At 33.7% G+C, this 16324-nt stretch overlaps 1 protein-coding gene across 1 annotated transcript; it reads left to right on the top strand.

The window, feature by feature from the left end:
• Window positions 1–10658: 10658 nt before the first annotated feature.
• Window positions 10659–12111, top strand: LOC106320916 (probable CCR4-associated factor 1 homolog 5). Its single transcript, XM_013759258.1, has 2 exons — window positions 10659–10677; window positions 11156–12111. The coding sequence occupies exons 1-2, from the start codon at window positions 10659–10661 to the stop codon at window positions 12109–12111; spliced, it is 975 nt and encodes a 324-aa protein (XP_013614712.1).
• Window positions 12112–16324: the final 4213 nt, after the last annotated feature.

The following is a 16324-nucleotide window of genomic DNA, read 5'->3' as shown; positions in this document are numbered from 1 at the left end:
AAGAAGAAGAAGAAGAAGAAGAAGAATAGAAAGGCGGAGTAGAAGATGACGACGGCGTAGATTAGTTTTAGGTTCAATTAGGTTTTAGTTTAATCTGTTCTAATTAGTTTTTGGTTTAATGTGTTTTGGTTTATTTAATCTTTTAATTCTGGTTTAGTTTTACATTTATTTGTAATCTAATTTTAATTAATAAATAAAATTTATCTTTTGGTTACAAATTAATTTTTGATTTAATTCTAAATTACGTTATTTTTAATTAATTAATTATAATTATTTTATTTTCAATTATAACATTACATCTTTGTCATTATAAAATATTTCACAGCACTAAAAAAAGGCTATACAAAATTATATAATAGCACAAATCATATGCTAGAAAAAACTATCATATAGCTGATGATCAAAGCTATAATATATTTACTTATAATAGCACATGAAAATACGCTATGATAGAGGAGGGGTCTATTATAGCTGCGGCTGTCAGAGCGTTTACAAAAACGCTACGAAAGCCCTATAGTAGCGTTTTTCGGGTGCTACCAATACCGATATTTCTTGTAGTGCTGATTACCACTGTTTTGCTCAACAGCAACAACTACCCGGAGTGGTCAACGGAACTCCGTAACTCTTTACAAGCTAATCAAAAGACCGGCTTCATAGATGGAACAATACCAAAACCAGATACGGAACCAGATCTTTCTCGCTGGCCGGCTGCTAACTCAATGATTGTTGTATGGATTCGAACTTCAATAGATGCTAAAGTTCGTTCAACTGTCATGTTTGTTCCCGAAGCACACAAACTTTGGGAAACCCTATGCTTCCGCTTCTCCGTCAAAAACGGTACCCGCATACATCAACTTAGAGACGAGATTACCAACAGCAAACAAGAAGGTCAATCGGTACTTGAATACTAGGGGAAACTTACTAAACTATGGGAAGAGCTATAGAATCTTAAGACTACACGACCGTGCACTTGTGCTACAGCTGCGGAAATAGAAAAAGAGCCTGAAGATGCTCAAGTCCATAAGTTCTTATTCAGACTTGATGATTCTCGCTTCATGTCTCTTCGGTCCTGCATTACAGATGAAGATCCTCTACCCGATCTTAACGTTGTTTATTCTCGAGTTATTCGAGAAGAACAAAATCTTATTGCTACCAAAACTAAAGAACAACGCTCCGATGTTCTTGGATTCTCTGCAAAGATGGAACCAAGTAAGGTCAAATCTACTTCTACGGACAACACAAGCTACCTCTCGCGTGATCCTAATCGCTCCTGCACTCATTGCGGACGAAAAGGACATGAAGTCTCCGAGTGTTTTCTGGTCCATGGGTATCCAGAGTGGTACCAAGAACAATATCAACGGTCAACTACTACAACTCCGGGACAGAATTCAGAAAGCTTTCGTGGAGGAAGAGGAGGACGTTCAGGCGGAATTCCAGGACGTGGTTGCGGATGAGCTTCTCATACTACGGCCTCCATCAGCAATGACCAGATAGCCTCGTTGATCACACTACTTCAGAATCAACAATCCAATCTAACCTCGGAACGTTTGTCGGGTAAAACAAATATAACTGATGTGATTCTTGATATATGAGCTTTTCACCACATGACTGGTGATCTTTCACTTCTCTCTAAACTCACGAATATGTCACCCTTATCTGTGACTTTCGCGACTGGACAAGCATCTCATGCTACCAAATACAAGACTTTGCAACTCAGGAAAGATTATTCTCTTCATGATGTCCTATTTGTGCCAGATTTTGACTGCACTTTTATCTCGGTTTCGAAATTATTAAAACAAACTGGATGCATCGCTATATTTACTGATACGTTGTATGTTTTACATGACCGTTTTTTGAGGACTATGATTAGAGCAGGTGAAGAGCGTGAGGGGGTTTATTATTTTACGAGAGTCAAAGTAGCACGGGTTAATGCAGCATCATCTTCAAAGCATTCTTCAGCGGTTCTGTGGCATCGTCCTCTTGGGCACCCATCTTACAAAGTGTTATCCACACTACTGGTTTTGATAGTTTTAAACTATATCCTCATGATTTTAGTCAGTGTGAAATTTTTTTCCGTGCTAAACAAACACGAAAGATGTTTCCTAAAAGTTTTAATAAAGCTGAGACACCTTTTTATCTTCTTCATTGTGATGTTTGGGGACCATATCGTATCCTTTTTTCCTCTGGTGCAAACTATTTCCTCACCATTGTAGAGGATTTCTCGCGTACAGTATGGAAATATTTGATGTTGAAAAAATCAGAGGTATCGAAACTACTACAAAACTTTTGTGCTATGGCCGAGAAACAGTTTGGGTACAGCGTCATGATGGTTCGATCAGACAATGGCAGTGAATTTATGGTGTTAAAAACTTTTATTCCAGACAAATGGGTTCTTACATCAGACGTCATGCATCGATACACCACAACAAAACGGACGTGTGGAAAGGAAACATCTACATATTCTCAATATTGCTCGTGCTTGTTTATTTCAAGGTCGTCTACCTATTGAGTTATGGGGAGAAAGTATAATGACTGCTGCACATATTATAAACCGGACTCCATCTCCGGTGTTATAAGGCAAAATTCCTTATGAATTGCTTCACGGAAAACAACCTGACTACAATCTCTTCAGTGTATTTGGTTGCCTTTGTTATGCTCATCGACGTGCACGTGACAAGGATAAATTTGGAGAGAGAAGTCGCAAGTGCATCTTTGTGGGATATCCATTTGGAAGCAAAGGATGGCGCCTATTTGATCTCGAACGTAATGAGTTCTTTGTAAGCCGTGATGTGACTTTTTTGGAAGAGATGTTTCCCGACAGTGACGATTCTTCTTATGTGTCTCCTCCGGTGCATCAGACTAATATACCAGTTGATGATTTGGTTGAGTCAATTGGTGAATCAAGGGGGAGTAATACCTCTACACATGCACCGTATCAAACACCAATAGCTCTGCCTTCATCTCTGCCATCTCCTCCTGCTTCCCCTGATGATTTAAATCCTCCAGTGTCTTCTTCAGACATTATTGCTTCTTCTTCTTCTGCTGAGCCAATACCATCTTCTATAGAGCCATCACTGCCTGCTGTAGTCTCGCCTGAGATGACTCATGATCCTCCTTTACCCGGTTTGTTTGAGGTTTTAGGACGAGGTCAACGCAGCAAGAAACTGTCTATACTTCTAAAGAACTTTGTTACAAATACAGCTCAAGATACACACCCCCTCGCGCTCCTGCTACCTTCGATCTTGATCCTTCGATAACGGTTTCAGGTAAGACACCATATCCTATTGCTAATTACTTACGTACTTCTGTCTTTATTAAGCAGCATCAAGCATTCCTAGCAATTGTCACTACGGAATCAATACCTAAACATACAGTGAGGCTGTACGAGATCCATGGTTCAATGGCACAATGAAAATTGAAATTGTCGCCCTTGAAGAGAATCATACTTGGGATGTTACGCAGCTTCCACCAGGTAGGAAAGCTATCGGCTGCCAATGGCTATATTCAAAGAAATATAATGCTGATGGGACTATCCAGCGTCCCAAAACTCGTCTTGTTGCACTTGGCAATTGAAAGAAAGAATGCTATGATTACAAAGATACGTTCGTTCCAGTGGCTAAGATGAACACAATTCGGTTTCTTCTTGCAGTATCCACAACTAAGGATGGGAAGTCCATCATATGGATGTACATAATGCCTTCTTACATGTTGATTTAGTAGAAGAAATCTATATGCAGTTTCCACTTGGATTTAAAAGTAGCAGCCCTAATTAATTTTGTCGCCTACGAAAGTCTCTCTATGGCCTTAAGGAAGCACCTAGATGCTAGTTCTCTAACTCAGCAAAGCTCTCTTACCATTTGGATTTATTCAGAGTCATGAATATTACTCTCTCTTCTCTTATGTTAATCATACCAAGAATTTTTGTCTGCATATCTTGGTCTACGTTGGTGATTTCATCATCGTTGTGAATGATATCTCCATCATTCAATAATTTAAGAACTACCTCCAAACATGCTTTAAAATAACGGATTTGGGCAAGATGAAATACTTCCTATGTTTGGAAGTTGCTCGTGGCCCTGAAGAAATTTTTGTTTCTCAACGCAAATATAGGCTGGATATAGTTGCTGAATGTGGTTTACAAGGCTGTAAGCCATCTTTGACCTCAACAGAACTTAACCGCAAATTAGTCACGGCTGGTGATACAAATTCACATGATATTCTCTCGGATCCTCACAAGTACCGTCGGTCGCCTCATCTACTTGACTTTCACTCGTCCTGATCTCAACTACATCATTAACATTCTTTCTCTATTCATGCAAAAGCTTCTTGAAGATCACTGGCAAGCTTCCCTCCGAGTCGTACGCTATCTAAAAGGGACTCCAGATCAAGGTATAATGTTGCGTGCTGAAAGTAACATGAAAATCACTGCCTATTGTGACGCTGACAGGTCATCTTGTCCTTCTTCTCGGCGGTTTCTCAGTGTGTATGCTGTATTTTTTTGTGATTCACTCGTGTCGTGGAAAACAAAAAAAGCAACCAACTATTTCTAGATCTTCAGCTGAAGCTTGAATACTGCGTCATGGCTGACACTACCAGCGAACTTAAATGGCTTAAGTGCCTTCTTCTCATGCTTGGCTTCTCACTTGATCAACCTATTGAGATACATTGTGAATGCGATTCACATTGCTACTAATCATGTTTTTCACGAGCATACTAAACACGTGGAAAATGATTGTCATACTTCTCTTGATGCAGTGAAAGATATGTTTCTACAGCTCGAACATATATCTACAAAGGAGCAACCGGCTGATCTACTTGCAAAAGCTCTCCCAACACCACATTTCAATATATGTTGTTCAAGTTGGAAATTCAGGATACCTCATTGCCAACTTGAGGGGGAGTAAAGGGATAAACATGAAGATCTTCCTATTCCTACTATTATTTAACCTTATCTCTATTGTATCATTATCTAGTTAGCATAGGACTTCATATGTTGTATATATACTCATTATATTGAATCAATAAATGTATGCTTTCATAACATATTTCAAAGAGTACTCTTCCTAAATAATTACGATGAACCCTCACAACCAAATCTCGGCTACGTTAGAATCTCAAACTTCAACAATCAACAGCTCTGCTCTGTTAAAACGTTTCCATCTCACATTCGCTATAAAAAAAAGTTTCATGATGTCGGTTGCAATATTGAAACTTTGCCTCCTTTCATTTCATGCCAAGAATGGGAATATGTGACCTCGGATGTTGCGTTCAAGGACATATGGACAACAATATGTTACATTTCAGCTTTGAGACAAAGCATGACATGACCTTTAGAATGTGCTGTAGAATGCAGCAAAAATCTTGCTATTCCAATTTCCTTGGAAAGATGGCAACCAAAACTTTATTATAATTTAACGAACACACTTACTGCTAAGGATACAACGTATTATGTAAATGATACGCTTAATCATTCTCATTATTGTTGAAGCCGAAAACCGATAATTAAATTTAACGAGTAATCAAACAATAAATAGAGATATTAGGGCCAAAGATTCTATTTATTTAAAGTGTACAAGTCGAACCGAGAAAAGAGGTCAATTTTTTGACTCTACAACAATAAGAACAAATAGTCAATAGCTGAGAGGTCGTAGTCATTCTCTCTCTCTCCCACTCCGTCTTAACATATATTCTTATCTTATATACCTCTCCTTCTCTTTGCCTCACCTTCTCTCCATGAGCATCATTACAATTATGCTCAAACACAGTTGTCGATGGATCAGTTGATAGCTACCAACAGCACTGACACTAGGTCTTGCGTCCTGCTGTGACGAGCCATCCCATCGCTTGTCAGAAGCCTTCTGGACGAGCAGGTGAGGAGCAATTATCAAAGATAAAAAAAATTTATGGGCTCTTCTTCTCCTTCTTTGGACCGGGTCAGCTCGTGGAACTGATTGAATATGCGGGCTCATATCCAACAAATTTCCCCTAGACAGTCGTAAGTAAATCGCAGGTTCTTTTATGAAGCTTCGCATGTATGAACTGGGCCGGCTTTGCTTCTTGAGTTGCTTTTTACATTTCATCATCGGATTGGGCGGTTTTCTTTCTTGTCTATCGTGAGGAAGCGTCAGCGAAGAGTCGCGTCGCTTAGTGATGATATTTTTATTTTTTGCTCTCCTACAAGTTTTCTCCTTTTCTTAAAACTGTTGTCAATACCCTTTTATAAATAAGGGTTGATTTTGTTAGTTTCGTTCGCCTGTTTCTTTCTTTATTACCAAACCACTCGCTTTTTTTTTGTTTGCTTTTGCCACCGTAGGATTGATTCTTGAATCATCAAATGCATTATGAAGAATAATTTGTAATTGGTTATCATATCACATAACTGGTTGCATGCTATACTCTTTGTAAAAGATAGTGGCAACTCTCCAATTACAAATATTTCATTTGTTGCCTCCCTAGAAACAGCCTCTGGACTTTATTCTTCAAGCAGCCTTCTTTACTAATAACATGTTGGCTTTGGACTTGATCTGACCTTCTTGCCACGTCTTGAACTTCTTACAATTTTGAAGATGATTGGACAAGTTTGTTGTTCTAGATTTGTTGGACATGTGAATTGCTTCACACGGTAATTGTGTATGCATCTGTCCCGATTGTTTTTAAGTATCTTGAAATGATTCCACAGATCTGACCTTGTGGGGAGTAATGTTTAGCTCTACTTGCTTTTACTTCATTATTATCTTCATTTGAACAAGATTGCTTCATTTTCTGTCTTTGATCAGTATCTGAAGTCATGAAATCATCATAATCTTCATCTCTATGTAAGCCTTTGTTAATATTATCTTGAAAGGGAGATGATGATGAACCCATCTGTTAATATTAAACAGCGAAAAACATGTAAATCAAACGAAACACCATCAAACTGAACACAAACAATTTACGAATACCGTCAAACAAAACACAAACTGAATGTTTAGCTCTACTTGCTTCATGGGGAGTAATGTTTAACTCTACTTGCTTTATGGGGAGTAATGTTTAGCTCTACTCGCTTCCTTTAGCTCTACTTGCTTTACTGATCGCAGAGAATAATGTTTAGCTTTACTTGCTTTATGGGGAGTAATGTTTAGCTCTACTTTCTTTTACTTCATTATTATCTTCATTTGAACCAGATTGCTTCCTTTTCTCTATGTGATCAGTATCCGAAGTTATGAACTCATCATAATCTTCATCTCTATGAAAGCCTTTGTTAATATTATCTTGAAAGGAAGATGACGATGAGCCCATCTGTTAATATTAAACAGCGAAAAACATGCAAATCAAACGAAACACAATCAAACTGAACACAAAAAATTTACGAACACCGTCAAACAAAGCACAAACTGAACACCATCGATCCACAAGAATCATCTGTCATGAACCAAAACATGTTTCTAATTCTTTGATGAGCTCTTCTCAAAACCTCTTTAACTTTATCAATGTACAGGACTGAATCCCAACCAGTTTTTTTTTGATTCATCCATTAACTAAGATATACTCAAACTTGTAATATCCACTCGCTACGATCATGTAAATGAAACCGAACATAAACAAGTCAATCAACCAAAAGAACAACTTGTAATGATCTTCAAAAACTCCACCAAACTGAACACAAATAATCATATCAAAAACCTTTACTTGTTGTTTAAGTTTAAAACCAACATCATAACTTTTCATACAAAATCGACAATCTTTTAAGCATCACACAACAAACACAATCAAACAGAATTAAACCTTTTAAACCTCTAAATTATCATACAAAAAATCAAAACAAAAGCAATCAAACAAAAATTGAGAATCACCTTTGATTGATTTCTCGGTGTCGAAGAAGAAGATGTTTTTTGAAAAAAAAATATTTTGTATTAATTTATATATAGTATGATGTTTTAGTTATTAATTAATGCCAACTTTTAACCATTTGTTTATTACATTTAAATTGTCATAATAAATTATATTTTTATTATTTCTGATTCATGGGAGCTAAGAGCATTAGCATTGGTGCAAAATGGTCAAGTTCCAAAAGTTGAATAAAATATTGTTATCTAATTATATAGTTGTAGTTTGTTTCCTTTAAATAACTAAACCATTAAAAACTAAAATATAGAAAAAAGTCTCTCCTAAAAAAACATATGTCTCTCAAGAAAGAACAAATTTTCCTCTTTCTCCTCGTTTCACCTTTTTCATTTATTTTTTTATATTTTAATTCATGAGAGACTCATTAAAATCTACTAGTACGCATGTCTTAACTCTCGTATTTTGGTGTATCTTTTCTCCTATTCTCCACAGCTTCTCTGCTTTGTTTCTATTTTTGTGATTATAAATATTTGGTGTATATTGCAAGTTAAAAACATCTGTTTTGTCGACACTCTTTTTTATTCTTGTACCTATGGGCCTATAGCTAGGCATAAAATATGAAAATCAAAACCTAAACCGAACCTGAACAAAAATCTGAACAATATCCAATTCAAAATATAAAAGTATCTGAATCAATTTTGTAGGATGTTTCGAAATATATCCAAACTCTAAGTGTTACCAAACTAATCCAGATAGATAATCTAAAAAAAAATCGACCAAAAGAAAACCCAAACCTAAATCCAAAAATCTCAATTTGAATGTCCAAATTATTATCCAATAGAAATATATGAAACATATATATATATATATATATATATATATATATTTCAGATATTCGATTCCATGATTGTTTTAATATACTATGTAAATTAAGTATTTAAAATTTAAATAGTTATCTTAAATGTACAATTACATATAAACAATTATTTATTTCTTATGTTTTTTTAAATTGTTACTATGGGTATATTCGAACCGCTATAACCCGAATCCAAATGTACTTTATGGGTTTTAGGATGTATGTCAAATTAGAACCGAACTTAAATTATTTTTTCTGAGCCCGACTTTGTACTTATAAAATTTTTAAATGAGACTTAATACGAAGAATCCTAAAATTTGAAAACCCGAAATACTTGATCCAAACTTTAATGGATACCCGGGCACCCGGACCTACTTGTACCCCATAAATATTTTGCCAAAAATTTCTAACTTGGTGGTTTAGGGTGTTATTGGTTGCATATGTTGAAATCAACTCCATTAGATTTAAAATAGGTCAGATTTTATAAGTTTTTATTCACTTACAATCTAAACTAAACTATTTATTTTAAGTTCTTCTCATTGCTTTTTATCAATAAACTTTTTATTAATATTTTCCATTTGAAAATTCCAACTTAATTAACGCATATAACTAAACATATTCTAATATAATATTCACATTTTATCAACGAAAATAATAGGAACAAAACAATTGAATTAGATATTTGATGTCGGTTTAATTTTGTTGGTATACTTCTCCCTTCAGATTTTAGTGTCTTTTAATTTGAAAAACCAATAAAAGAAAGGGCTAATTTGCCTAATAGCCATATATCGTGTGTAAATTAGGTAACTAGCATTGATTTTGACATAATTTAATATCAGACATTTACATCACTTCTTAACCGGTTTTACCCCTTCCCTTGACAAGTTTTCAGTCAACATGTGTGATAAGAGATGACGTTTCAAGTTGCGAGAGTAAGAACATATGGTTAAAAGTGGATCTCTAATATTCCATATGAAAGAAAGAAGAGTCATTCACATTATATATTAATTGACCATATATATGCAACGATTATTCTATTCCATATCAGCAAAGTATTATATGATTATGATCTCACCCAAAACCTCTGATACTAAACATTATCCATCTCCTACCCATAAATTAATACTAAACCTAAATCCCAACTTCAACCCAAACCCACCCCAACCCCTAAATACTAAACTTTAAATTTTAGTCAATAAATCCTAAACCCAAATATAAACCATAAATCAAATAATAAACTCAAAACCAAAATAAAGTGGACCAAAAATAAATAACATAGTACATATTGGTTAAATTATTAAATGTCAATGATTGCATGGAATAAGTTAATGCTGACCCCAATCAAACTCTCTCACGTTCTAAATACTAAGCCCTAAACTCTAATCACTAAACTCTCATCCAAAACCCTAAACCCAAATATAAACCCTAAACCCAAATAAAATGTAAAAAAAAAAAATAACATAGAACATATTGGTGGAACTCAAATGGAATAGAACACAATAACAAAAAACTGTTCATCTTATTCCACATGCGACATGAATACTAAACCCTAAACTCTAATCACTAAACCCTCCTCCAAATATAAACCCTAAACCCAAATATAAACTTTAAACCCAAATATAAACCATAAACCCAAATAGAATGTAAAAAAATAAATAACATAGAACCTATTGGTGGAACTCAAATGGAATAAAACACAATAACAAAAAAACTGTTCATCTTCTTCCACACTCGATATGAATTTACTTCAAATTCATATACATACATGTTTTGGCGTCATATACATACATGTTTTGGCGTCTTCGTAACTGTCGCTTTTAGAATCCGAGAAGCCTCTTCTTTTCGTCACCGATTAAACCTCCTAAACCGGCCTTCTCCTCCACAAAACTTCTCCGGGAACACAGAGTAACGTCTTCATCGTTCAATTCTGCAAGTTCAAATCTGCAGAAGAATCTATTCACTTTTCCAAATATTAGCAATGAAAAACATATCTAGTGAAAGTGTGTGAGCAACAAATGGCCACGTTTTATCTTGCATAGTAAATAATTGCAGCTTAAATTATTTGTTTCTTGTACCGGTTGTTTCCAAAGGCAAAATAGCATTATTACATAAAATGGATTGGATGTATCGAAAAGTTAGGTCAAATGGCCATCTAGTAAATTATGCTTTTTTTTTTTTGCGTTATACGCCCCAATTTCTCTAAAAGAAAATATATGTTTAGAAAAGGAAATTTGTGTTCAAGAAAAGGAAATCTGAGGCCAAATGGTCAACGTAAACATTCGGCTTGTTAAGAAAAGGAAAAGTTTGGGTGGGGCAATAAGGAAAATCATAAACATATACAGTGTATATATATATAATCAATCACACACAACAATACTCACTGCTCTTTTCGTTTTCTGAATAACCTAAAAAAGGAAACAAATCGCAGATACAGACTAGAGTGCTTCTTCTTGTGGGAGATGACGACGACCATCCGCGAAATCTGGTCTTGGAACAAGACAGAAGAGATGAATTTGGTGCGGGAATCTCTTAGAAGCTGCAATTACATCTCTGTAGACACAGAATTTCCCGGGTGTCTGAAAGAGACCGCCATGGAAGCTAGCGAGGAGACCCGTTACCAAAACCTGAGGTTCAATGTGGACAAAACCAAACCAATTCAACTGGGTTTCTCCTTATTCGACAGTGAAGGAGCAATCAGCGGAACCTGGGAGGTCAATTTCTCCGACTTCGACGAGACAGAGGATCTTTGCAACGAGAAGTCCATCGCCTTCCTCAAGCGCAACGGGCTCGATTTCAAGAGAATCAGAGAGGAAGGAGTTGGCATCAAAGATTTCTTCACAGAGTTTACTCGGATGGTTAAAGATGAAGAAGACAAGAAGATTATTAATTGGGTTACTTTTGATGGATCGTACGATTTAGGTTATATAATTCAAAGCATGACCGGGCGAGAAAGGCTTCCCGACACGTCTCTTGGGTTTAACGAAACGGTTCAGAAACTCTTAGGGCTAACTTTCGACGTGAAGAAACTTGCGGGACAGTGCAAAGGACTCAACAGCCGTTTCGGGTTGCAAAGATTAGCTGACGAGCTTGGCATCAGACGTGTCGGAGAAGCCCATCACGCTGGCTCCGACAGCCAACTGACGGCTCGTGTGTTCGCTAACATAAATCTCACTTTCTCTCGTGACCTAAAGCGGAAGCGAGAACATGAACGAGAGATTGTGATGATAAGGCGGGAACATGACCGATTGCAACAACATCTTTTTATGCAGCAAGTGATGGAACAAGAGATTCTTATGCGCAGATGTGTGCCAAGAAGATGTTATGGACCAGTCCATCCACCTAGACCGATCATTTATGCTCATTATCCATCTCCCCGTGGCTACTTTGTAGTGCCGGTGGCACCTAGATTGTCAAGGAATGCAGGACAGTGAAACATTCGTCTTTTCTTTACGTTAATTGTTCAACTACTGTATGTATATATTTGTCATATCCTTCTTTTAAATACAAATACTAACTTTTCTCACTGAAGCTTCTGTGTTTACATTCTTTCAACTTAATTTTCTAACTGCAACACGATAATAACACTTTCAAATATAACATGTTTTCACCAACCCTGAACCTCAGAGACAAATATACTACTATAATAGCCTCTATTAAAAACAGTGATCCGTTTTTTACTCCAAAATCACTGTATAATCGTCAAGATTCTTCAAGAGCAAGATAAAAATAGGAGGTTGTTGGTAACGGCTGTATATTTTTTTTAAATATTTCATTGGTGACGGCTATATTGCTTGTAGTTTAGCGGTTGTTGATTTTTCTTCCCTTTACCTAGATTCGACAGAAGATTAGTACCTCATAATTACCTTAGATTTGTCTCAGCTTCTGTTGGTGAGTATTCTCATGCCACTTCAGCCCTATTATCCCTTGGTCGGATAACACTTTTATGTTTGTAGTGATCAAAGTTATTTCGCTCTTCCAGCTTGTGTTCAGTCCACAATTATGCAGGTTGATATCTCCTCCTGATTTTGATGCGTGTTGCCTTAATTTTTGGCTTTTCTTAATCATGTAATAAGAGTATGACTGATGAGAATGCTCTGTTTCTTCCACCATTGGTGAAGCTGCTAAGGGAAGGCTTAGATGGTCTCGAGAAGATCAATATGATGAAATGCAATTTGTTTGTAGCTCTTGTGACCTCTGTGCTTTCAATAGACAAGTTAGTAAATCATTTCGTTTTTTTTTCCTCCCTAATTTTCAGATGGTGGCGTTCGTTTCTCTGAGCATTATGATGAGTTTCCACTGGTCTTTGACTTCAACAAACAAGTACCTTACCAGATAATAGCCCTTCTTTATTATTTGGCATGGTAAGCGTATGACGAGGTACTCCGTATAAAATGCCTTTTTTTAGATCTCATTCGTTGTTCCTACACACACTATACTCACTTTTAACGGCGTAAGTGTTACTTTTGACCCTAAGCCATTACCAATCTCATGAACTAATATTGTGACATGAATACAAAACATCTGGTTAAGTTTCCTAGATCACCAAACCCACCAATGCAGGTTTCTTGTATCCCTCAATCTGAACCTCTAGATAACTCTCAACTCTTTTATGTCAAATGTGGTCAAGGTTGATATCTTTAGGCAATTTTCAGATTAATTGTTATTAGTGTATAATATTTCCAAAAAATTCAACTGATGTTTTATTTTTGAGAACTAATAACTAGGGAAGGTACGCATAACTTGTAACTTATATATATTTTTATTAATCATGAGATATTTTAACATATGTCAAAATTTTAAAAGGAAAAAATACAATCACATAATATGTTACAATTATCTTTTCTTTAGGATTTAGAAAAGGAAAATTTAGCATTAAATCAACTATTTTACAAATCATTTTTTTGTTTAGGATTTTTAAAAATTAAAATTCTTTAGAAAAAACTATTCAATAATTTTAAAAATTTTATACTATTAAATAATTTTAATACAATTAAAAAAATTTAAAAAATAGTTTCAAACATAATTTTAGATTTTCAAAAAGAAATTTTGAAAAAAAAAAAAAAATTTTCAAAAAACAAATTCAAAAAAAAATTGTATAAAAAAGTTTGAATTTGAAAAAGTATAATTCGAAAACATAAAAAATATTTTTATTTTTTAATTTATTTAAATAATGATTTATTATATATATAGATAACAAGGGTATAAGAATCTTTTGCCACTTAATGATGAATGTATTTTTAAAAATGTCTATTTAGTAGTGGTAAAGATGCAAAATGGTACAATGAAAGTGGTAAACGTAAAATTTCCCCAAATTTCTATAAATATACTATTAAATAATTTTTAAAATTACTTTTATAAAACTCTTTTTATCATCTTAGTATATATATTTTTAAGCATGAAATATTTTAACACATGTCACAATATCAAAAGAAATTTACAACAATAATATTCTGCAAATATCTTTTGTGTAGAATTTTAAAAATGGAAAATTACTATTAGAATTTTAAAAATGGAAAATTACTATTAAATACTATTTATAATAATTTTTAAATAAAATTTATTTTTTATTAACTCAGTATATATATATATATATATATAATTATAAAATATTTTAACACATGTCACCATCTTAAAACTTTTAAGTGACATGTGTCATAATCATGTTAATTAGCAACTTTGAAGAACCAAACTTTATATAATAAAATTATAGTTAATATATTAACATTAAATTATTATAAATATATATATATATATATATATATATATATATATATATATATTTATATTAGTGTAGTAATATTAAACCAACTCTATCTTAATATATATATATATATATATATATATATATATATATGAACGATGCATATACACATGTTCTCGTCAAAATAATAAGTTTCTTCCGGCATTATATATTTTAAAGAAGAAGTTGTCTTCTTTGGTTTTTATTAGAAATATTGATCCAATTTAAGAATGCTACAAAATTAAAGTCAAGATGTTAAAAAAAGTCAAGATGTTGATATCTATACTATTATTTGCGAAATAAATTTTTGCATCCGATCTCTCACGTTGAAAGTTAGAGCAGTTAATATATATACTACTGTTAATGAATTTTTATATATAGTTAAGAATGAATTTTATGTTAATAATATTATATTTATATGTTATATTAGATAATTGTAAATTATGATAAATTTGTCAAATAAAAGCATTTTTTTTTTCAAAAAAAAAATATAATTATTATATATATTGTATTGTTATCTGAAAATAATGTTTCTACTATAAAAGTTACAAATTTTAAAAACGATTTTTTTGTTAATAATATTAGATTTATATGTTATATTATATAATTGTAAATTATTATAAATTTTTCAAAATAAAACATACTAAAAAATGATAATTATTATAATTATATATTTTGTTGTTATCTGAAAATAATGTTTTCTAATATAAAAGTTAAAGAATTAAGGGATAAAAATATTCAAATTTAATATCAATTAAGCAAAAGTTTGTATAAAGATAAATTGTCAAAATAAAAATATTTTTAAAAAGACAATTCTTATATATATATATACATATATATATATATTGTGTTATTATCTGGAACTAATATTTTTCTACTATGAAAATTAAGAAGATTGTGCCCGCATATGCATGCAAAACACCTAGTAATATATGTTCTTAAAGTGCATAACTAAAAGAAATGTTGTACTACTATTAGGAATGTTTATGTTGAAGTTATAAATGATATTGCAATTGATTTAGAAGCAGTCCCGTGTAAAAAAAAATTAAACAAATGCACAAATTGTGTTCACAAGTTTTAGTAGAAATTAAGAACGAGACACAAAATATGTTAGCATATTACTGTAGCTATATATATATGTACATAAGTTCATCCTGAGTGGTTATAAGGAAGCATGAGTCGTTGTTACTAGGCCTGGGATTTTTATCCATAACAGAATACCCGAACCGGAACCGATCCGAAATGAACCAGTTCGGTTCGGTTTCGGTCCTAGACAATTTATCCGATGGGTATTAGTGTTAATTATCCATGGGTATCGGTTCGGTTCCGGTTTTTACCCGAAACCGAACGGGTACCCGTTTAATCCGAATTCTATGCTTAAAAAACATAGATTTGTATCTTCTGAGGGTCGAACCCGGGTTGATAGGCAAAGCAACAACTGTAATACCACTAGACTAGTTCAACTTTGTTGTATTTAATACATGTTACTAATATATATACGATTTCTATTTATTTTTCGTTTAAAAAATAAAATAAATAAATAAAAAACTGGTATATAATTATTTTATTTTGCAAATATTTATATAATTCACATAAGAAACGGGTACCCTGAACCGACCCGAAACCGGTAGTACCCGATCCGAAACCCGAACCAAAATCTACTAAGTACCCATTGGGTATAGAATTCATTTATCCAAAAAACCCGGACCCGATCGGTTCCTATCCGAACCCGAACCGAATATCCGAAGTCCCAGCCCTAGTTGTTACTAATGACTTGCCTTCTCTCTCATTGAACCATGTAGAAGAATTGGCTGCTTCGTTATAGAGATTAGCTCTTGTTTCCTTAAATTTGCTTGGTTTGAAATGAAGGTAAAGAATCCAGAATTTGTCTTTGGTATGACCCT

The sequence above is a fragment of the Brassica oleracea genome, unplaced genomic scaffold (genome assembly GCF_000695525.1).
Source record: "Brassica oleracea var. oleracea cultivar TO1000 unplaced genomic scaffold, BOL UnpScaffold01127, whole genome shotgun sequence".
In the NCBI taxonomy this organism is placed as follows: Eukaryota; Viridiplantae; Streptophyta; class Magnoliopsida; order Brassicales; family Brassicaceae; genus Brassica; species Brassica oleracea.
The sequence above is the reverse complement of the archived record's forward strand: the minus strand, read 5'-3'. Positions and strand labels throughout refer to the sequence as shown.